At 47.8% G+C, this 23,866-nt stretch overlaps 1 protein-coding gene across 1 annotated transcript; it reads right to left on the bottom strand.

The window, feature by feature from the left end:
• Positions 1-12,272: 12,272 nt before the first annotated feature.
• PFDN4 (prefoldin subunit 4) lies at positions 12,273-19,975 on the bottom strand. Its single transcript, XM_016120832.2, has 4 exons — positions 19,844-19,975; positions 15,418-15,525; positions 14,514-14,654; positions 12,273-12,671 (listed from the first exon to the last, which is right to left on the bottom strand). Exons 1-4 carry the CDS (start codon positions 19,865-19,867, stop codon positions 12,540-12,542), a joined length of 405 nt encoding a protein of 134 aa, XP_015976318.1. The 5' UTR covers positions 19,868-19,975; the 3' UTR covers positions 12,273-12,539.
• Between the last annotated feature and the right edge of the window lie 3,891 nt (positions 19,976-23,866).

A 23,866-nucleotide genomic window follows, 5' to 3' on the forward strand; every position in this document is an offset into this window, starting at 1 on the left:
TCGCGGATTGACTGTCGGATATGTACACGTTTCAAGGTTTCATCACTTTCTAGTGAGCATTCACCATTCGCTCCCTGACACTAACCCCCAATTCTTTGGAGTGCCCCCAATCCCTGCTCTCAGTTCCTGGGTCTCCACCTACAGCTTGAGATTAGGGCACATGACCCAGGTCTAATCAATCAAACCACAGTATCTCCCGGATGTGGGTCAGGGTGGGCACGTGACCCAAGCCAGGCTTCTCAGAATGAATCTCTGGGTTTTTTTTTTTTTTTTTTATGAGTTCTGTCAAGAAGTTTTTCATTCTCTCATGTGACTTAAACCTGGAAAGCTACAAAGGTGAAACCACCAAAGTTGTCTCTCCGTAAGGACAGGGAACATGGATTGGAGATGCCACCTGTAGTCTTAGAATAAAGCCAGCACTGAAAGTGGCATCAGGAATAAATCCAAGCGATACTCTGAGGGCCCTGAACCCAGAATGCCTGAAGCCAGTTCTGCCTCTGAATGCTCAGTTATTATGCACCAGTAAGTTTCCTTTTTGGCTTAAATCAGAGGAGAAATTTTTGGCTGGTTATTTGGGTTTTTGTTTTGTTTTGTTTTGTTTAAGAACACATTCACTAGAAAGTATCTTCATACCTTCAGGTCCAAACATTTTTTTTTTAATATTAGTTTATTTTTATTTGAATAATATGCTAAAACATTTTAGTGCTTTGGGTCAGCTTTCATCAAAACCTCATAAAATCTTTGTTATATACAGGTCAGCTGCTGCCAGCCAATGCAACAGCGAAAGTTTATCTTTTATAATCATTATCATCATCCTCGTCATAGCAACCGCGTGTTGAGCACTCAGGTACTGTGCTGAGCACTTTACATATGCTATCCCATCATTCTTCATTTTTCCAAAAACAGGAGAATGAAATTGTTAAAACACAGGCTTTATGGCCCAGACACCTCAGATTTCAAGTTGCCATTTTGGTCTGCCAATTCCTACCAGAGTGACCTTGTTTAAAATCTCCATGCCTCTGTTTCCTTGTCTGAAAATGGGAGTGACGCTACCGTCCTCGTGATGAAGTCATGAAGATTAAGCGAGTGAATATCCACAAAGTGCTCACAGCACGGCGCTTGGCACACAACACGCACTATTTCGGTTAACTCTGCTCATTTCTCACAGTCGTCCGATCGTGTTATGTTCATTTTCCCAACAAAGAAATTGGCCTTTCTTGGTCTTCACAGAAATCTTGTTGTGTCCCACCAAGATGGCCATTCTACAATGCGGTCCCACTACTGAAGCACAATTCTGTGAGAATAAGGACTTTGCCCCTCCCATCTCTGTACCCCGGACGCTGCCTGAAACAGTGTCCTCACAGTGATTATCGATACGATGTGGACACAGTAACTGAAAAAAATATATATACAAAGGATATAAGGGCAGCCAACTAGAGAAAGAACAGTGGCCTGAGTCAAGACATTGGAATAGGGATCTACTGCCGTATAACAAACTTCCCCAAAACTCGGCAGCTGTGAAGAGCGCCCAGAGACCACCTCCCAGTTCCTGCGGGTCTGGAATCAATCAAAGCACTGGATGCCTCCGGCTCACAATCTCTCACGAGGCTGCAACCAAGGTACCGACAAGGGACATGGTCTCATCTGAAGGATGCGCTTCTAGGCCCACTAGTATAAGCAGGAGTCTGTCCCTCCAGGGCTGTTGGACTGAGGGCGTCAGTTCCTGAGTGGTTGTTAGAGGGTGGCCTCCCTCTGTCCTTTGTCACAGGGCCCTTTCCACTTGGGTTTACCAGAGCAAGTGTGTGAGCAGAGCCAGAGGTAGAGAGAGAGAGAGAGAGAGAGAGAGAACGAACAGTGAGGAAGAAGACAACCAAGATAATACCAGTCTTCTGTAGCCTACACAGAAGTGATATCTCATCACTGTACTCTATTCGTGAGAAGCCTCTTGCTGGGTCCAGTCCACATGTAAAGGTGGAGGATCACACAAGGGCATGAGGAGCAGGAGGCGGGGTCACCGGGAGTCAGGGAGAAGGCTGCCTACCACAGACATGGAATCGAAGTTGACATCGCCTTGCTCTTTGACCCTGACTGAGCCAGCCATGTTGTACCTCAATACTCCCATCCATAAAGTCTGCGTTGTAACTCCCCAAGACCCCTTTCAGCACCAAACCAAGATTCTAGGAGGTCCTGAAAATGAACAGAAAGCACACTTTAAAGTCCCATTTAGTTTCTCACGGGCTCCGCTCTAGAAGGTCACCCGCAGAAATGAAAAGAGCTTTGGCCTGTCCCTCTTTGGTTAGCATCTCGTAGATTTCTGAGTCCAGGGCTGTCATGAGGAAAACACTAGAATGTGCCTCTTGCTCCACTTGTGAAGTCAAGAGAAGATTTAAGGGGAAATGCGGGACGGCTGTGGTTGTATGCCCATTCGCAGCATTCGAGAAAGATGAAACATGAGTTTCCAACATTTAATTGAAATGGAACGTTTTTATTTGTTTATCCTGAAGTGTCAATAAAAAACAGTACACGGCGGACAGTTTTCTCGTGACCCCAGTAGCAATCCTGTCTTGAGGTTAATAACTCCTTTTGCTTTATTGACTTATTGGCGAACTCTCTCTGGTGATATTTAAGTTTGTTTAGATGTTTTCTTGACCGTTATTTAAAAAAAAATTTCTCTCCACTACTGTTTTTTATCTACTGAAGACTCTCCACACCTCTTTTCATCTGAGCAATGTATTAAAATCTCCTTTAACCCATCACAGCAGCCGAATAAGACATAAACTCAAACCACATTTAAACAATTCACTGATGTTGTAAAAAATATCCCTGCCCTATATTTGTTGGGTTTTTTTCCTTATCTTATTTTTTTTTCCTTTGGGTCAAAGATAGGAAACACATTGTTGAAGAGCGTCGTTTTATTAAAACACCAAAGCAGAGATGTGACTTTCCTTTTTAGTCTTTAATTAAAAGGCCTTTGTCAGCGATCACTGATCTCTTCGGATGTTTTCATTTCCCTATGAATTGGCCAGGAGTTGGTAGTCTTGTGAATGCGGTTTGCAGATGTTTGTTGCCTGTGCCTTCTTGTTCCGTTCTTCTTAACGTCTTTTAACTCTTTCAATGATTTGACGACATTTAAAAATCTGGAGATTTTACCCTGAAGGAAATTCAGATTTCCAGATTTCCTTTAACAATCGAAGCGTCAGCAACTCTCGCCTACTGGCCGAGAAAGCTGGGCGGAGCCAACATGCTCTTCCTCCCATCCGATGGGCACATCCTTGCCTGCCAACGCCATCTCCCCAACTCCCAAGTGTTCTAACAGCTATAACGTTAGCCTAAAACGAAAGACCACTAAGAATCCTTTATCCATAGAACCTGCAGTGACTTTATAGTTAAGGCGACAATAGTGCGGGTGTGCGCTGTGGCATACTAGAGAATTCCACCACCTCTGCGCGGGGCAGCGACTGCTCACTCGACCGGCTTCCTTCAGTTACGTGAACTGCAGGGTCATGGAACGGAGACATCTGGGTTAGACCCAGGCATGGCGTTTCCGGTCCGAACATACGTTGGTTAGGGGTAAGATGATCTCATCCATCACAATGGGGGCCAAACGCACCAGACGATTGTGTGGTGGCTTGAGCCATTGTCTCGGCATCCACACTGGCTTTTCTGTGGGTTTCATCTGCTCTCACGTTACTTGGTCTTTGCAACAATTATGCCTGCCACTCCTGACAGAACAGGAAGGTGCGTTATGGTCTTGGTTTTGTGTCAATAGCAGCTATAACGCCGAAATCCATCCATGTTTTATACTCACCCGCTGCCCTGCGTGGCTCACGGCTGTCGTTACGTGACCGGAATGAAGACACGCGAGCATCCCGTGGGGTTCTGCGTGAAACGTAGAACTTGCTCAGTGCCCTGCTTCCGTTCCTCAGTTCCTGTGTGTTTGTTTGCTTTCAAAGGCCTTCGTAAAAGGTTACAGACACCAGCTACTAGCTCAGAGCGACCCAAATCCCATGCACAAATAGCATCTAAGTTGCTGGAGGGATTTTTTCCTTTCCTTCCGTCTGTTTTCAAAGGCCTTCTGGAATTGTTCAGACCCCAGGCAAATGGGTAATTTAAAACTTTCAGGGAGTCTTGCATTCTCTGCAGTGTGTGATGCGATGGGCTTCTGCATATTTAGATTGGCTCCGACAGGATGCTACTTAACCTGAGACCGGAATCCTGTATTTTGAAAGCCCAAAAGCACAATTCACTATTTATATCAAGGTCTGTTTGAACTCCAGCGTTTTGTAGCATTTCGCCAATTCCTTCCCCCGCCCCACTCCAAACCAGATCAAATGACACGAAACACCATTTCCATGAAGCGTGGTCTCTTTTTCTGGATTGTTTCCTGCTTTTTCATTAAGTCAGAAAGTCTTCTCTATCATTTGGACTCCAACGTCATTTCACACTGATGGCCGAATCTTTTATGGTAACTATGGCAATTTAAAAATTACAAGAGGAGTAGAATCTTATTCCATCAAAACATAATTCTGTCTTCGGTTGCATTTTTCAACCACAGGTTATCCCCCAATTCCCCCCCCCCCGCCAACCCCCCAAAACCCACCATCTTCATCACTGGCACCTGGCAATCCATCTACACTCAGCGGGTCCCACTTCCTCACGGGGCCCAGCGAGCATAGTGCCCATGGTTTCTTAGGAGCCATGAAAATGTGGTTTTTTTTTTTCTTTTAGTCAGGAAAAATAATGACTATCATCCAAGCCAGGTTACACGAGCCTTTCACCAAGGCAGCTGCAAAATATACTTCTTAACATTTGACTTTGGGAGAAAGAGGCTCAGAAAGGTGGAAGTGCTCAGTGCCCACGGAAGCCACAATATGGTGTTACATTCAGAGTAAGCGCAGAAAAGTCACTCAGAATCAATCTGCACAATAGAATTCCTGGTCAGAACTGCGCACAAGCGGCCTCAGTTACATGGCCTTGGGCGACCTCTGGGAGTCTCCATTTTTTCTCAGGACTAATCCCGAAAGACAATACTTGGAGTTCCTACAGCGACCCAGGCCCGTGGGGAATGCTAAGTGTCCCCCCAGCAGCCCCAGGCCATGCTTTGTGCAGCTGCGAGACATAGCCTGTCAGGACACAATGAGATCTCGCTGCACTCACCAGCGTGTGGCCTTCCCATTCCACACCCTTCCTTTCCTCCTCTGACAAATCATCCCCGTAGGGTTTGGGGAGGGTCTGTTCGTTAAGACAGGTTCAAGGGTTTGATAAAGTGCCTGGGGTTTAGTAAACGCTCCGTAAATGGTACTTATTACCATCCTTCCCTAAAAGGTGACCTTCTCCTGCCTTCCAACGTTCTTATACTTAACATAAGTGGAATTGCACTCTTTCTCTCAGTTAACATTATGTAAGTCTCTGAGATTCAATGACTTTTGTTTTTATATGTCATTGTACTTTGTTCTTTTGATGGCTGTGTAGTATTCCACTGTATGACTAGACCACAATGTATTTATCTATTATTCTCCTGTTGATGGAAATTGGGTGTTTTGGCTATCAAGAATAAAGCTCCTATGAGCATTCTTGAATATATCTTTTGATGGACACAAACTCCCTTATCTATTGGATACTTATGGGCGGGGCGGGGAGGGGTTGCAGAACTACTGGGTCATGATAAATGTTGAGTACTAGATTTCATGGGGGCTAGGGATATAAGAGAAAGGAAAATATCAGCACAGCCTCTGACTTCTGTCTAATGAGGAAGACATACCAATGATTTGCACAGATTAATACAAATGTAATCGTTGCACATGCTACAAAGTACACAGGGGGATTTGATCTGGCAAGGGCACAGGTCCGATGACAAGGGAGCATGACATGCTTCAGAGAATAGGACAAAGTCAGTATGATTAGCGCAGAGAGGAAAGGGGAAAAGGAAGGGTGGGCAGGGTTAGAATCACGCAGGCCACGTGATGTGTTTGCTTCTCCACTGCTCTTGCCAAGAGGAGGACATTGAGTTTTTGAGAAGGAGGGAAGGTAATTGGGGAGAGAGTAAGCTAGGCTACCGGGTAAAGATAGATTGAGGGAAGTGTGTGTGAGCAGAATTGGAGACAGGGAGACTCACTGAGAGACAGGCGCCATCACGGCCATTGGGCCAAGGCCACAGGGATGAGGATGGAGGCGTGTGGGCCAAGGGAAGCGTCGTCTCAGACATGAGATTCATCATAGTTCTGCACTAGTTTAATTTAATCATAGTCCTTTGCCTTCGCCAGCTACTGTAATTCGGACTTCGTGAGTTTTACCTCAATGATTTAAGACAATAATGAATAGATCATTTCATTAAATCCAAGTCCTCCTCAGGCCTATTGTTTCCCACTGCAACCACATCCTGAGGAAGACTTCCTCCATTTCCTAAGACATGTGCTCAACTACATCTGTGTTTTCAAGGGTTTTATTGACATCTATCGGCCAAAATCTACCAATAACGCCAATGCTATTCCAAATGGCAGCATGACTTTGGATGTCAGAGATATTATTATAAAGTAAATTAGAAACCATGACTAGTGCTTCCGACAGAAATGACCCTTCTTCCCCTTCTATCCAGTATTACTATGCACAGTGCTGTCCAAGGCCAAGTTCAGGATTCCAGATGTTCTGTTGGTATAACCAGATACCTTCTCTCATCTCACAGGATTAAACTGAAATGGGTCTCTGGTGAAAAGGGTTTTTCTAAGATGCCTCATAAACCGAGGCCGTCACTACTCTGCCTTCTAATTCCCACCCATTTCTAAGGGGCATTCGGCACTTGAAGTTACTATGGGCTTGAGAGACCTCTAGAAGGTTCTACACTTGTGTACCAGTATTGCAATGGAGTGGTTGGGTGCACAGATTTGGTGAGGCCCCATTGCTTGGGTTTGAGTCTTGAGTTTGCTACTTAAGAATCATGGCAACTTGAGCGGGTCCCTTAATTTCTCTGGGCTTCCATTTCCTCGTCTGTGAAATGCAGGTGGTGGTGATAGCATGTACCTCACAGGACTGAGGAGATGAGGTGAGCGTATACGTAAAGGATTCAGACGGTACCTGGCTACGTGGATGTTGGCTCGTTACTGTCAGCCTCTCGCAGATTTATTTCCATCAGAGTGGGGTTAACTGTTAAACCACTTACAGGAACTGGCCACGTGAATTCTGCTCCTTTGTTTGCCCTGAAGCAGGCATTAAAGTCAACCTCTATTACCTTGTTCAAAGTCAATGCCCAATGGAGGAAATTTTTTTTTTCAGGGTTTAATCCTCTGAAATGCACTTTCCTCCTAAGACACTGGTATAGACCGCTCTTTCTAATGTGGTATCACTCATCTTTTTTTTTTTTTCTTCACCTTAGCTAACCAGAAGCTCAGGGCATGCAAAGCGAACATGTGGACCCTGTGGTCAATTCATTTACTTTTTCCTTTTTTACTCATTTTTTTTCTTTTCCCTATTCTGTTAATGTCATATTTATATTTCATGTAGATACACATATGCATTTACATGTATATTTGAGAAGCTACCTGAAATTCTTTTTGATAAAATCACCAAACAAAAGAAATTTCAGAAGTGCGGTTTGTGCGTTAAGAGCCCGTTAAGACTCGGAGCAAGGTGTCTCGCCTCTCAGAACCTTCTCCACGTCTGTACAATGAGAGGTGATAACAGAATCTGCTTTGGAAGGTCATCGTGAGAAAGGGAGGAATAAACCAAACGCATTCAGAAGCGTGTCAGCATCTAGTAAGCACTCAACGCTTGTTCTTGGTGTTCCAAACATTAAAATTATCCCTACATATCAGAAAGGAGGCTCTAGCAGAAAATTAGTTACTGGAAATCACACACACACACACACACACACACACACACCCTACTGTTCTCTAACATTTTTCACACCAAATCTTTACGCCAGCCTTTAAATTCTGCCCCACTCATAAAGGTGGTGTGTAACGTAATCTTTAATTACGGATTCTGCTCTGGGTGCTGCTCTTTTTCTACTTTTAGAAATGGAGGGAAACAATGCTGCATTTTAGGTCAAATGACACACACAAATGTTATAGCGATGCGGTAAAATACCAGTAACGGCCTCACGAGATGCATTTTTTTTTTTTCCGGTTTATATTCTTGCCGTAACTAACGGCATTTCCTAAGAACTTGTTATCGTGCGTGGCATCCGTGCGCACACAGGGGTCCGTGTTGAATGTGATGTATTAGACGTAGACAGCTCTGTACCCACGACCCAGCCTCCTGACTTGGCTTCTTCAACCATAACTTCTTCCCCACCCTCCCCGGAGGTAATCGCTATTCTGAATTTTTTTTTTTTTCCCCTATCATTTACTCCTCAAGGAAGAGCTGGTCTTAGGTGTACCTCGGTGTACCTCCCACTTTGTTTTCCGGGCGTCCTGCCATCCCCCGCCTTCACTCACGCCCCTCCCTTGCCGAGGTCCGCCACCTCCAGTCCCTAGACATCCCCGTCGCCTTCCTGCCCGGATTCCATCCCACCTGCTCCTGCCTGCACTCGCATACCCCTGATCTTAAAAACGAGAAAAGAAAGCCCTTCCGTCTACACGGCAACCCCGTCGAACGCTAGTCTTAGCCCCTTCGCTCCACGGGGAACTTTCTTGTAAAAATACGTTTGCTTCTGCCTCCAAACCTCGCGTCACCCATTGCTCGCTGTTTTATAATCTGTTTACTGCCCTAACCCCAGGGTCCACCAGGACACCCTCGGCTGCCCTCTGCCCCTAAGCCGGCCGGCTGAGGCTCCTTCCATCCGCCGTCTCTCGTTACTCTTGTCATCATCAGACGTAATTACGTGCTAAGGATTATCAGATGGTGTTTGGTCTCCTCCCCAGGGCCCCTGAACAGACTGAATTGTTTGAGCCACGCTAGCGCTTTAGCTGAATCAGAATCACCTGGAGGGCTTGCTTAAAAAATTGGGTTTCATCCGATTCCTATGAGAGAGTTGTCCAAGGCAACATCCGTTTTATACATTACGCCTAATTGGGGGAATTTTTTTCGGGATTTAGTGCCATGGGAAACAGCACGTTTCCGACGTGCCCCACGGTGCTCCAATCGCCACGCAGCCTGTCTCTTCCACTGGGTTTTCCCTCCCAGCTGCATTTTTCCCCAAGTCCTCCTCTCCTTCATGACCGGCTGCCTTAGCCACCCAATGCGTGGCCCAGGGACCACCAGTACCAGCAGAATCTGGAAGCATGTTACAGGTGCAGAAGCGCAGGCCCCAGCCCAAGACCACTGATCTCGAACCTGCGCTTTAACAAGACCCCCATGTGGTGTGCATGCACCTTCAATGTTAAGAAGCACTTCTCTAGGATGAGAATGGCCCCGCGTGGAGTGGGGGCCAGTCCCGGGCTCACAGGGGATCCCAGGAGCAGCGACTGTAGTGCAGATTCCCGCCTCTGTAAACCCGGCCCCGTCTCAGCCGCCCCGGGGTGCTCCTGGGGGCCCAGGCCCCGTCTCGCTGCCGGCAGACCCCCGAGCTTACTCTGGCTCCCCGGCCTTGACCTCTGCCACCTTCCTCTTCTTAGCCTTTTTTTGCCCAAGCACTGGAAGGTAATCTTGTCTCGTTTCCTGACCCCTCTCGTCCCGGAAAAAAAAAAAAAGGAAAATCTTCAACCTACCTTTCCTGTGGCCGATCGCGCGTCTCACACAGTGGGCGTCCTAGCCACGCCACGTGTCCGAAGCCGAACCCCGGCTCTCCTCCCACGCCAGACACTTCCGCCTTTGCTGCTGTCCGGAGGTCAAAGCCAACGAGGCCAGGTGCCGGGCGTGGGAAGGGAGTGGAGGGGGGCGGGGCGAGCTGCGGAGAGCCCGCTTTGTCTGATGGGTGAGCCCCTGAAGATCCTCACTGGGAAATATGGTCCCAATGGTGCCAAGCCGAAATTTTATGTGAGATCTCCTGATTTTATCGTGGCAGGAAATTTTTTCAAAAAGTTTTTAACTACGAGAGCCAAAGAAAACCTGTTTTGCAGGCTGCATGGGGCTGGTGCTCAAACCCAAGTTATCTTTGGCTTCCTCGTCTCTCTGCTACTGTTAAGACCTATACATCTCACCTTCTCTCTTAGGTCCTAGCTTGCTTGTCTTTCTTCACCTGCCAACTGACTCGATGCACCCGGGGAAGGGCAGGAACATCCACTACCCCTACCTCCATCTCTTTATACTGAAACCCATCTACCAACTGCCAAATTCTTTTCAAATAGCACTCTGTCGAGTGTATAGCCTTTCTATTCAAAGCCCTTTAGAGCCGCCCCTAGCCTCCAGCTGTTAAAACTCTACCCCAAATGGCATTTCCCACCTCCCTCCCCTAATTAGCCAAGCTTTTGACTAGAGCTTGCAAGGCTTTTGGACAAGCTGGCGGTGGTTTTCGAGATGACAGGAAGTCAGCGGCACTGAACGGCAGCTCACGAGGCCCTACGTTCCGAGCAAACTGTCTACCACCTACTTCCCACTAAAAGCCTGGATAAGACACAGCACGCTGTGCACCTGGGTTTGCAAAGCGGCAGCCCCGATGGTCAAGTTTGTTCTACAACTATCTTTTGTTCAGCTTGCAATGCTTTAAAAACAGTTGCACTAAAAATAGTGACTGTACACAAAAATCAGTATTCTTGGCAAAAAATTTTAAAAAGTGAGTGGCAACTGCCGGCTGGAGTCGAGTTTTAGTTACCTCTTCAGATGCTGCTTCCTGGTCTTTAGCCCCAGATACTCGCTACTGACAGAAAAGGAAAAGGCCTTGGGACACTGTAGGAAAGTGGGAATTACATATTTCTGATATCCTAGAACTTCACAGGTAAACTGAGAAAAACAAGGTATAAAGTTAGTGACAACGTATGATGTTATCGCCAGCCCCCAAGTTCGTTTTATTTTAGGCTTACTTGCTAACATACTGATAATAGTTTCAAGCCCAGGCAGTGACATGATCCAGTTTCTGACACGTACATCGGATGAGTCTTTGTCGTGAAAACTTCTGAACGGTCCCCCGCTAGCCACCTTCCTGGGTCAGCTGCCCCGCTGGACCCACCCATTCACCACCCTTCCGGAGTCCTGAAACGGACCGATTCTGATAGACTCCCTCTGCTTGGGTCGGTTTGGCCAGTGGCGGGCACCGGCTGGAATTTGAAGGGAGAGAATGAGGTCAGGGTGTCTGGTCGCCCGACTGTGTTACCCCCCCATTCCCGCTCCCCACCCCCCGCAAATGAAGGTGGCCCTTTTCCGGGTTACAGAGTGAGGGGGGTGGCTGCTGTCTCCCCTGGCCTCTGAGGGTACGAAACTCTCCACCTTCGTAACCTTGGCTAAAGTTTTCTGAAATTATTATAATTTGAGTGTGTTATCTATTTCCAGCTATAACCTGACCAATGTATCTCCCAGCCTCATGCCTCTACCTGAACACTAACCAAATGGATGCAGGAAAAGAATATCCTTTAGAGTCATTTTCTAGAATTTGAATATTACTATGTGGGAAAATTTTGCAGCAAAAAGTTGCCTTGACGTCAAGCTGAATTTTATATATTCTAGCTTTAAGCCTGCATTGTTTCTAAATAATACAGAAAGTTTAGCCTCGAAGTTAAAAAAACAATGACATTTCCTCTTAAAATTATGTATATTTAATCCCAGAATTACCCTCCTTTTTGTACTATGATCCTTCCACTGGCATTCTGGCGTAGCGGTGCCATCTGCTGGGAATTTCATACTATTCGGTCTCCCAAATCCCAAAATACATGTCTTTTGGGGGCTTGAAGGGGTAAATGGTCTCTTTATTTAAGGAAAAAGAAAAAGCCCTATTTTTAAAGACGCAGCTGCTTAACGTCTACATCGTTATCAATATAAACCCTAGCTAATTACAGAGCACTGACATAAACTCTAAAGCATCATTTTTAAAGAGCACTGAACAGTTCTTCCTATTGATGCATCTCTTGGTTTCCAAAACATTCTTCTGTCGTTGCACTGTGTCTGTATGAAGCTCAACCAGTCTTGGTATTTGCCAGAACTTTCCCCAAGATTTGATTTTTATAGATATGTAAGAGACATGTGAAATATGCAGGTTCTGATAGAATATATACTGCATATTTCAAAATGAAATATTTACATATTTCTTAGTATATGACAAAGTTTCAGCTGTGAAATGAGTTAGTTCTTTGTTATCCTTTCACCATTTGAATAGCAACGGAAATCAACATAAACGACGAGACGCACCTGTTAGATTTCCTTACAAAAACTGCCACAGGTATTCTAAATGATAATATGGAAGCATAAACGATTGCTGAACTGTCTTTAATAACATGACATCGATCCCTACATTTGATATAATCGTTATGCAAAATACATAGATGAATACTGTCTTCTTTTAAAAATATAAAATAAATAAGCAAGACATGTGAAAATAGGCAAGTTTCCATTAAATAAAAGAAAATTTTTTAAAAAAAGAAAGTTTTGCTCTCCATATCATTTGAAGAAAGGAAATTATCATTTAAACAATATTCAAGTTTATTAAACAAATTTTAAAAAGTATTATAAAACGTTTAACTTTCATCAGCTTCAAGGTTTATGTTGCTCCCAAATTTCGCATATAACTGAACTTTCAAGTCTGCTAACACCCGCTGAATTGCTTCCACTCTGGATTCTAAGGCGTCAATTTCTTCTTGCAAATTTTTCTGGAAAAAAATTGCTCAGATTAATTCTACTCGGCCAGATGTTGCTGAGAATCCGTGTCTGACAAAACGTCCGGGAAGACTTTCAGGTCAAGAATTTCCTAAACTGGGACAGGCAGCTAAATCAATAATGCTGATAACTACATCTAAGCCAAAAGCCTGAACACGGGCATTTTTAATTCATGGTGTATATCTGCTTATTTTAAGATAAATCAAGCTTGCTTTCTCGGTTTTTGCTGATTTAAAACACAGAAGAGATAAAAGAAAATTAATTTCTAAATTATCCTCCCCTAATAAAGGAAGAGTCATCCGGCAAGGCCTGTGGCACTTCGGTAAACAGCTGGTCACAAGCATGGATTCCGACACGGCCTCTTCCAGCTGTCCACAGAAAAGGCTACGAGACTGGAGGAAATGCTAAAAATTCACACTGCCGCCGATAATGAAGGACAACAACTTATAGTCCAAATCGGGCAGAACTTCTGACTCCGAGGACCGTCCAGCTAGACGACGCACGCCGTGTGGGCAGGGACCAGGCGTGTTTTCTTGCCCCATGTCCCTACCACGCAGCAGGTCCTGGTACAGAGCAAGCACTTAACAATACTTTCAGAATGAATGAATGAATGAATGAATGAGTAGCAAAATAAAAGTTTACTATCTGGGGGGGCAGGCAGGGGGAAGGATTGCACAATAGTGACAAAAACTTATTTTGACATACTCCTAAGAAGCGTATTTTAAGATTTTTTTTTTTAAAGCCCAAATTACAAAATTTTACTATGGAAGAGAAGATTTAAACGTAAGAGGTTGACATATGATATCTATGTACAGGAAGATCCAGGAGTAAAAGTGATAGTTCTTCCCGAGGTTTCATAATGTGGGTTTAATTCATGAAAAGTTTTGCTTTCTACAACATTTAAAGAAGGTAGACTAACATTTTCAATAACCGTCAAGTTAATGAAGCAAATTTTAAAAGAATCAGAAAATATTTTCCTGCCGTCAGCTCCTCATACACAAACGCTGTGACCGCCCCCCACACACAGCTGGAGGACCTGCCTGCACCTCAAAATTCGTCAACAAACCTGCGCTCTGACCCAGTAATTACACTTCTCAGGTTATTTAGTTAAAAGAACTTCCTGCACGTGAACGAAGACTTAGGTATAAAAATGCTCACTACAGAATCACTGTAGGGAAATATTTGAAACAAATGATGATGTTAGAGGAAGAGCGAGCTGAATCCATGTCCACGAACACGGCAGGAAACGGTCGTCAAAAATGATGCTGTGAGCGTGTGTGTGCCTGGCCCAGAGCAGGCTCCCGGGGAAGGCCTGCCGGGTAAACGAACGTCGAACACAACGAGAAAATCCTCTTACTGGGATGTTAACTGACCAAAGCGTGAAGCAAAAATACGCAAAGAAAGAGGGGAGGACAGGGAAGAAATCCATGAAAACGTGCGCTATGGGTGACGATGATCTCTGTGTAATGGAATTACGAGCGAGTCTTCTCTTCTAATATAACATAACATTCTGTGTTTCTAAACACCTTTTATTTACAGCGCAGGTTCTAGAGTCACGGGACTGTTCCCTGTCACTTTCGGTAAGTCCCACGGCCTCTCTAAGCCTCTACAAGTCTAACTGGGGTTAACAGCACCTATCTCAAAAAGCCACTGTTAGGATTAAATAAAATCGCACTTGCAAAGCATTCGGAGCACGTGTGGGGCGTCGTAAGAACCCGCGAGATACCAGCTCCCATCTGTTATGTCCCCTACACCTACAGTCACGTGTTCTTTCAACGACACAAATCCCAATTTAAGAGCTAGACGTCATCACCCGGGGTCACACTTCACTATACCTTTGCTTCTTCTAACATTTCTTGCGTCTCTTCTTGAGAATGGCTAATGAAAACATCGCCGATCTGATAAGGTATCATTAAGCAGTCGTCGTCTGCAAGCATGATGTCCTCACAAGCATCTTCTAAATTCTGGAGTTGTTTCTATAAACGCAAAAGTAAACGGCAATGAAAACTGTCCAACATTCCCCGTTAAAAGCTAAAAGCCAATTCTGATTGGGGGACACCAACTCCCTGAGGGAGTCTTTCACAAACGCATCATCACACTGAAATAAGACTTTCTGACAAGTTTCGATGGCATTTCATAAGGAAGGACTTCAGAGCGAGCTAACGCACTGTCCTCTGGACAGTTCCAGACTGCTACCGGCACCCCGTGGTGGACAGCGAGTGTCCGTGGCCACTCGGAAAGTCTCCTACTGTAACAGTTTCTCACTTTTTTGTGTGAATTCTGCCTTCCTATGGGAGAATTAAAAACAAAAAAACAAACCTACAGTCCTCCGCTGTGCTTGATGATAGGACGAAAGCAAATAATAACTAAATTCCACCAACCAAATGCACTTGAACCAGACCTTGGCCCACGGGCATGAGGGCTCGGCTTGACAGGGGTGGCGGTGGCGGCTTCCTCAAAGGGATCAGTGGGGGCAAAAGCGTTCCAAGCCAGCCAAGTCCCCTGACATGTGGTTCTGGGAACTGCCCCTTGAACCTCAGCCTCGAGTCACACCCTGATCCACCTCTACGTCGTCTCACATCCCTTAAACAACGTCTTTCTTCTTAAACTAAGTAGAGTGGATCGTGTCATCAGCGACAGCGTCCACAGATAAAAACCACAAATTATAGAATTCAGTTTTAAAAAGTGATAGTATGAAGAACTTCTATATTTCTTAAATTAGAAACATATTTTCAATACCTTTTTTACATCTATTTCTTCCTTCAGCTCTGTGATTCTACTTGTATTCCGTGCAAATTTGTTGATCTTCTGTTGATCTTCGAAGGTAACGTTGACGTCTTCTGCAGCCTGAAAAACAGTTAAACACCAGATGCTCCTCAGTTTCCCCTCATTCAAAAAACAGGAAGAAGAGCAGTCGGTTATAACTTAACGGAGGAAAGAAATGCACATATAGTTTTAACGAGGGCCACTTTTGGGCCTTTTGCTGATAACAGTAGTGGTGCACGTAACCTGCCCCCCACCTTCACCTGCTCTCTCATCACCAGTGACGTAAGACACGCAGCTTTCATTCCTCCAGACGCTGGCCCCCGGGGGTTGGAATACAAAGGCAGACGCCTAGAATCCCACCCACCCCGCCCCAGGCTCTCATCAGCCAATAAACAGTTGTACATGCACCTGGCCCATCATCAAAGACCCAGTGGGCATCTTAAAAACAACCCTTTACACGTGACACATACAGCTTGAGTGTTCAACCATGTGCGTGATGTTTACGGGCATGGAAGTTGGGAAACAAAGAACTGAGTAGAGAAACCAAAGGAAAGTCCACATGCAGATACACTGGTACTCGAGTCATCTCGTGACACGAGGACTAGCCGTTCCCTAAGAAACAGGGCACAGGGAACGCCAGAGTTGGCCTCGTGAGGCTTTACGGGGTAATCCACGTGCAAGCACCTAGCGCAGGGCTTCCGGGCACACACCTGAGCCTGAATGCCCGGCTTCTGCACGTGAATCTGAATGACGCTCGGTCAGACCCTCACGTACGTGGTTTCTGAAAAGGTGCAGAGAGCCCGGCCCCTGCTTCCTCTGTCGGAGACGGCGTTTCCTGTTGCAGCCCCGCCGAGCACAGGGGGGCATTTCCTTGACGGCGGTTTTCTCACCGGGGTTCAAGGCTGAACCGTGGTGGGTGGCGCGCCCCGGTGGGGTGCCGCTCGCAGCAGGAAGGGAGGAGCCTGCGCCGGCCCGACTGGCAGCGGCGGCGACTCCCACTTTCACTCCACCGAGGTGGGACACTCCCCCGGTGCCTGCGGCTCCGGGCAGGGAGGGGTAATTCCTAACTGGGGGTCTGTGGACACTGAGTCGTCCGTTCACCCCCTGAAATTATATGCGAAATGGCATGTACTGTAGGTGCATTCTTCTGGAAGCGTCTTCATAGCTCTCGTCGAGCTTCTTCAAAGGATCCGCACCCCCAAAGCTCAGGAATGCCTCCTTCTAAGGAAGTCAGATGTAGTTCTGACGGGGAGAAGTCAAGGAGGAAGGAGCTGTTCTGTATTCGAGGTAGCACAGGTGTCGGGATTACTAAGGGTGGATTCAAACCCGAACGAGCGGGGACCACGGCCACTTGTGCAAAATCCTGTGGAGCCACCTCGGGTTTGTCACCTGTACAGTGGGGAAGCTAGCCCTACCTCGCAGGGCCGATACACCGAGCACCTAGCACAGCCTGCGGATGGAGTCGCTTTTCACTAAATGATAGCTGAGTGCTTTACTTCCTGAGTAACGCCGACCAAAAACCATTACACAGGAAGAAAAGCTCCAGATCTAGAAGAAAAAAAGCTAGGCCTAAGGGAAACGTAGCTGTACAAGACTCAAGACAAAAATGAAAATCCACTGGACCCCGACCAGGGCATCTCCCAAGTCTCTACGATACAAAATCTGGCTTTGTATTTTTAGTCACCTTTCACGCACGTGTTCGTTGAGTAAGTATTCAGTGTCTCCTGTGTGGCAGGCTCCGTGAACAGAGCCGTGGTCCCGCCCCCGTGAATGCTGGCGAGCTTACAGTCCGGTGGAGGAGCCAGGCGAAGACAAAGCTTTTTCCTAGATGGTGATCCACGGGACGGCGACAGGAAAATGGGGTGGAAAGTGTTGGGGGCAGGGGAGTGGAAGGGGCTCCTTCAGGTAGGAGGGTCAAAGACGGCTCCCCTGAGGAGGGCCCGTGGACAGACAGCCGGCTGTGGTCTCCTAGTGGCCAGGTGCCAGGCCTTAGACAGCAGAATTGCAGACGGAAGGATAAGTCGTCCTGCTAAACACTGTCGCCAGCACAGTCATGACCCGTTGGGGCGGAATGTGTTACAAACGCAAAGGACGCCAGGTTGCAAACGATTTCTGTTACACTCCAAGGGCACCCGTGGCATTTCGCTCCCACGCCTGGCGTGCCTGCATGTTTTCTCCCGAGGGGCAGCGGGAAACGTGTTGTGTAACAGGCCTGTCAGGTGTTCACAGCCCTGGACACGTCTACAAGAAGATGTCACATCTATCACGCCGGCCTTACTGACATAGAGAAGAAAATCCTGCATGTTTTGGCCACCGCCTACCCCTCTAAATGTTCTACCGTCAAGGTTCGACTCTCCTCCCCAGATTCTTACCGTTCTGGCCTTCCTTTTGTTAAATGCACTCAGCTCTTTGCAGGAGAAACTCCCTCCAGAACACCTCGCTTCCTCTCCAGCCCTCTCTTCCCCTCCCTACGGGACCCGACAGACCACACCTTCTCTGATCACATAGCAGACCTGAGTTCAGATTTCATTTCCCAAAGACTTTTTCACACTTCTTATCAGAGTTAGAAATTTTGCAGTTTTCTGTGTGACTCTTTGATTGATTCCCGCCTCTCCCCCAGAGCCAATGTCCTACTAGGGCATGACGATGAGAGGAAAACATCATTGTTCCTGACTACGGTCACCTCCATCATGGAAAACTGAGACTGTGCCGTAGTATGTGCTCAAAAGGCTTGTTGAATGAATGAAAGGAAAAAATGTCTGTAATCAAAATTGTTACAAAGTCCCCGGACTACCATTCCTCTAAGTCTGCTTCATCTCTGAACTTCAGTTCCCACACCTGTCAAACAGGGTGAACCGGAACTCGTATCTTCCACAAAGTTAAAGGCCATGCCTAACAACAGAGGATTTGATTTCAATGCAAAACAGAGGTAAAGCAAATCACCCAAAGCGTCAGGCCTGTCTGAATCACCACCGCCCTGGCCCGCTCTGGTACTCCATAAGAACTGAATGCAGGGTAGACCAACGAAGAGAGCCGCTCTCCTGGTTTGCCTGAGGCTTTCCCAGTTTTAGCTCCCCCTCAATCTCAGATGCACAGGGACAGGTGGCCACCTTGCACCAGATGCAGGTGGCTCAGACTACAGGGCGCTGCACAGTAGGAGAGCTAAGGCAGCGGGTTCCCATGTGGTCCTTGAAATGGAATGAAAACAAACTTGCACGAAACCTGGAAAGCAAATCCTTTCAGCCAGAGGACTCTCATCAGACATCACAGAAGTAAAATCACAGGCTCCGGAGTCCCCTGTACCTGTGTTTACTTAAATCCTAACTTTGCCTCTGTGCTCCTCAGATCTAATAGGAAGGATAAAAGCAATATCTCCCCTAAAAGGGCTGTAAGATTAAAATGCATAATGTGTGCAACACACTCAGAACTAAGACTGGCACACAGTAAAGTCTCAGTAATTACCAGATATTATCTCCTTGCCCCCTGCCCATTTTACTTTTCTACTATCTAGATATCTTTAAGCATCTGGGTAGACTTACTGGATTATAAACCCTAAACGGGAGTTTACCTTGCTTCATAGGTAAAAAAGTGTGCTTTGGGGGAAAAAAAAAATAAGAAGCAAAACCAGAGTCTAAATTCCAGGTCTACTTCCTATTAGCTTAGTCACTTCCAAGCCACTAACCGCTCTAAGTTTCTCCATCTGTAAAGTGGAGGAAAACCCATATCCTTGGCTAAATTCCTGGGAGGATCAGGGATACTAAACGCAGGGCTTCCGGGCTCTGGCCCATCAGCATCCTCACCATACACGGTTTGGGCCTGGGGGACGCAGAGACAGCGAGCGTGGCAATGGGCGGCTCTGGCCGGGCGCAGGGGCTCTGGGGCCAGACCATCCAGGAATGCAGGCTCCTGCTCCGCTCCTCGCAGGTCCGTAACCTTGGTCAGGTGACTCCTCCTCCCTGGGCCTCAGCTTCTGTACCTGCACAGGGCGGTACCGGCACTACCTCCCCCGGTGAACCTGGGAGGGTCAGATGCGACAACCCCAGGTAAAGCGCCCAGCGGTATGGCCAGCTGCAGTCAATGGGACCTGCGGCTTCCTACGCCCCAGTGACGAGGCCTGGGCCGCGGGACCCTCGTACTCTCCAGGGCCATCCCCAGCACCGCGAGGGGCGGCCCAGAGCCCTGCGAGGGTCCCGGGGCGGCGCCCCGCCTTGGCCGGCCGGGGGCCTAAGAAGACGCGCGGGGCGCGGGCGGGCCTCGCCGCGGGGCTGCCCTCCGGGCCGGGGGCCTCGGCCCTGGGCCCCACGCCGGGTTTCCGCGCTGAGCACGCCGGCATCGCCCTCCCGGCCCCTCCGCGGCCGCCCGCCGCCCCAGCATCCCGCGCCGCGAGCGCCCCACTCACCGCCTTCTTCATGGTGGCCGCCATGTTGGGACTGGACTACGGCGCACGGCGGGGAGGGCCGCGGCCGCGCGCTCCGCCCCCTGGCCTCCCTCACGCCCCGCTGGCCCGGAGCGCCCGCAGAATACAACGCCGTGCCCACCTTCCCTCCTGTGGGGTGTCACACCGAGGATTTCTCACGTTCAGGACTCAGGGAGCAAACGTCACCTGGAAGGACTTGGTACATGCCAATTAAAGGGGCAGGGAGCGCCCCGTGGGCCGACAGAAACCGGGGGGCGTGGCGAACGGCCGCAGGCTCCGGCCACGGGCAGCAGGGGGCGCCCGCACGGCCCGGCGGCGTTGGGGCGGGGCCGGGCCTGGGGCAGGGCCTTGAGGAGGCTGAAGGGAAATTATTTCCCATCAATCCCACAAAAATATATGGATGAACAGATGTACCTAAAAAAGGGCTAAGAATGAATGACCTTGGCAATAAGATGTGTATCGATATGCCCTGATAATCCAGATGACATAAAGGAGGAAGCACTCCTATTCATTTATTGACCAATTGCTACGACGCTTGTGCCTCCTAATTATTATTATTATTATTACTACTTTGACGCACACAGTATTTTTACTTAATTGGACCAATGTATGTAAATTAGGAGATATCACTCCACAATATCAGATTTTTTTTTGTTTTGTGTTGCTTGAGCTTGTAAAAGCAGAGCCCTGGTGACCCTGAGCCCGCAATTTTGCACAACGGCAGCTACTGGCGCTGAGTAGGCATGGCCCACGTAGCTATGGAGATGAGAGGCACACCAGAGTCAAAACGCAGAAGTAAATCACACAGTATGTTAGCAGGTGGGTGTTATCAATGTATGTTATTAATAGCCGCAAGAAGAACACATACGACAATAAAAGACTGTGTGTCAATACCGGAATGAAAACCCTGTAAATAACATACAGCGAATCACATGGCAGGAATGTCGACTGGAAAATCGAGGGGGAACAAAAATTGTCCAGCCACGTTGCAGCTTAATTTAGACTCTGTCGCAAAGCACTAGTGAGCCCGCCACATTATTTCGTAGCAGTGCCTGCATGAGTTCCCTCCAAAACCTGCAACATCGGAGCCAGGCTCCTGGTTCTTAAGACTTTAAAAGGGAAATCGTGATGGGATGACCCACTCTGCCCCTGAGGCGTGAGAAACCGGGAGGAGGCGCCAGCCCCTAATATCACGTGGTAATTTGTTCAGTGCCTGCAGGGGGCGCCCAAGGACCGCGGCAGTATTCCCCGGGCCCCCAGCCTCTGGGGTCCACCTAGAGGGTATTTTGCCAAAATATCACCAGAACGATTATTTTCTTTAAAAATAGATAGATAGATAGATAGATAGATAGATAGATAGATAGATAGATAGATAGATAGATAGATAGATAAATGAAAATCTGCCTTTAGAACGTAGAATAAATATATTTTAAAAGGACATTTAAAATCTCAGATTTAGAGAGGAAATCAGTCCCATTTGCTACAGGAGCACACCTTAAGGGATTTCAGGAGGTCTCCACTCTCCCAGCAGTATCTGAGTTTCAGCTGAGATTTGGTCAGAGGATGGAAGGTAACAGGCAACGGAAGGGGGAGCAGGACCAGGCGGCGCACCTGACAGTGCGTGTGCGTCCTGCGCTTGACGCTCATCTCAGCCCCAGCGGGCGGGGAAGGCGGTGCAGGGGACCTTCCTTATCAAATAAAGGTAGGCGGTCGTGCGCACGCAAAGAAATGCAAGCCAAGGGCTGAAAGGGGAAGAGAGAGAGAGAAGAGGGAGGAGTCACAGTCTCCATTGCTTCTCACCGCTGAGGCGGAGGGTGGGGTGGGGGCAGGGTGCGGAGCAGATTCCCAGGCCTCCTGAGGCCAGGCAGGAAGTATAAATGATTGATGGCCCTCAGGGAGGGACTTGTTGCATCCAGCTGACCGCATCCAGCGGGCGCAGCTGTCACCTGCAGCCCATTCTCTTTGTGAGACAATGCCTTTTTCCTAGGAGCCAGTCATCCTCATGATGTCGAAGCCACTCAAATTGATTTTCTCATAAATTCTGAACCTGCTATGTCTACCAGCTGGATGGAGCGTTCAAGCCACGCACCAATCTGTGACCTCTGGTAAACACCCCAGGTGCACATCTTCTGGAATGTTCTTATGACCAAGTGTCTCATTCCCAAATGAAAAAGGGAGGAAAAAAAATCTCCTAGGTTTTCTGAAGTAAAAACCTGCAAACCAGGGACTCTGGAACCGATCGATGCAAAGCAGGGACTCTTACTGAAAAACGTCCTCCCTGGGCTGATTACACCCTCCTGTCCTCACCTGCTTCCTCCCCATGGTCACCAGTACTCCCTGTGACCCTTCATTTAATCCATCGTCCGAAGCCTTCCTTGGTTATCATGAACCCCTTTCAATTCTTCACTTGGTACAGTCGGGTACTTTTCTAAGCTACCACTGAACATGCCTCCCCTTCGCTCTCTTGCGGTTCTTCTGACCCTTCTCATTGTGCTGGGTAATAGACAATAATGTCATTTTGTATTGGGCCCAACAGTTTTGTAAATGGTTTTATCCTGGCCCTCTTTGGAATTCTTCTCCGTCTTCCCATTGCACGCGGGTATAATGTGGATTCTTCCCCAAGATCTAGCCTCCCTCTCTCGCCTTACTTCGTACCATCTTTCCTCTCCCTCACTGTGCTCTAGCCTCTTGGACCTCCGATCTGTGAATGCCGCCTCCTCCCTCCTGCCTTAGGGCCTTTGCACGCACTCGTCCTGCGATCTTCGATGCCCCTTCTCCTGTCCACCCGGCTCAATTCTACTGATCCTCAACACTCAGCCTTTTTCTCCATCAAGGAAGCATTCCTTAAACACGTGTACCTCCCAGAGAGCCCACCCACCCCATTAACATCCCTATTCCTTTTTAATTCTGTCTCCCCTATCGTCCTGCGAGCACCGAAGGGCATATGGCCGCTTCATCATCTCTGTGTTCACAGCACCAACAGGGAGGTAGATGCCTGACAAATATTAGCTAACAAATAAATACACGGATTAATGAATGAGAGACTGTGTATTTAGGGATTAACACAGTAATACGTAACGCAATATAGCTGTTGATGAATTCACTAGGTCACAATGTACAAGAGTCCATAGCTGCTTTTCTATCTTTTTTTTTTTTTCCCTAGATCTAGTCGTAGGGCCTCACACAAATTCGAATCACGTGGACTCATTACCGGAGCGGCGCTCCCTTTTAGTCACCAGGTGGCGCTGTGACTCCAGAATCTGGCATTTTCTTGTCCCCGCCCCTTTGCGGCCCTTCCAGGACTGTCCACATTTTTGTCTAAGCTCCTGCAAAACGACATCGTACAAAATCAGGGACACCTCACTGTCTTTGGGCCAACAGTGTCATCAGCTTTTGCTGCTTTGAATTCTTGCCTTCATTTTTACTTGGCACAAGGCAAAGCATTTCCCCAAGCCCTCAATGCATGCATCGATGTCAGACCCTTAAAAATCCTGTTGACTTTAAGGTACAGACGTGTAGCGACTCCGGCATTGAGACTGAGTCAGAACTCGTGGTAAGGAGCAGTCGCGGCATATCTTCGGACTAAAATATGAACTTTCCAGTGCGATTCATCCGACTAGGATTTAGTGGGAGCCTCGCGTGCAGCCGGGCGCCCCTTCTCCACACGGACGCCGCTCACAGAAGGACCGGCTCTGCGGCGAAGTGGGCCTCCCGTGCCTCCGTGCCCGCCTGCCCTCTCTCGAATATTTTTTTTCACGAACTTCCAGGTCGTGAGTGTCGACCGTTCCATTCTAGAAGTCAGAACGCAGTTTCCTGGCATCCTTTCGCTAGGATGCGGGCCTGTGGGTGTAGGTCCAGCCAATCAGATTCACCAGTGGGAAACTTTGCTCTAAGAGATGGAGGAGGTGGGGTGCTGGGCAGTTGGGGGGATCCATCTCTGGGAGGAGGGCAGCCTGAGGGGAAGCAGCAGGAAGAGAGGTCCTAGTGAGAGCCGGTGGCCTAGAG

The sequence above is a fragment of the Rousettus aegyptiacus genome, unplaced genomic scaffold (genome assembly GCF_014176215.1).
Source record: "Rousettus aegyptiacus isolate mRouAeg1 unplaced genomic scaffold, mRouAeg1.p scaffold_m13_p_12, whole genome shotgun sequence".
Taxonomy (NCBI): domain Eukaryota; kingdom Metazoa; phylum Chordata; class Mammalia; order Chiroptera; family Pteropodidae; genus Rousettus; species Rousettus aegyptiacus.

Excerpts from the sequence above, each read along its gene's own strand:
- PFDN4 (XM_016120832.2), bottom strand. The coding sequence starts at position 19,867 with ATGGCGGCCACCATGAAGAAGGCG. Across the intron at positions 14,655-15,417 it reads AAGAAATAGATGTAAAAAAG|AAACAACTCCAGAATTTAGA; the intron begins GTATTGAAAATA and ends TTGCGTTTATAG. Across the intron at positions 12,672-14,513 it reads AAATGTTAGAAGAAGCAAAG|AAAAATTTGCAAGAAGAAAT; the intron begins GTATAGTGAAGT and ends ATTTTTTTCCAG.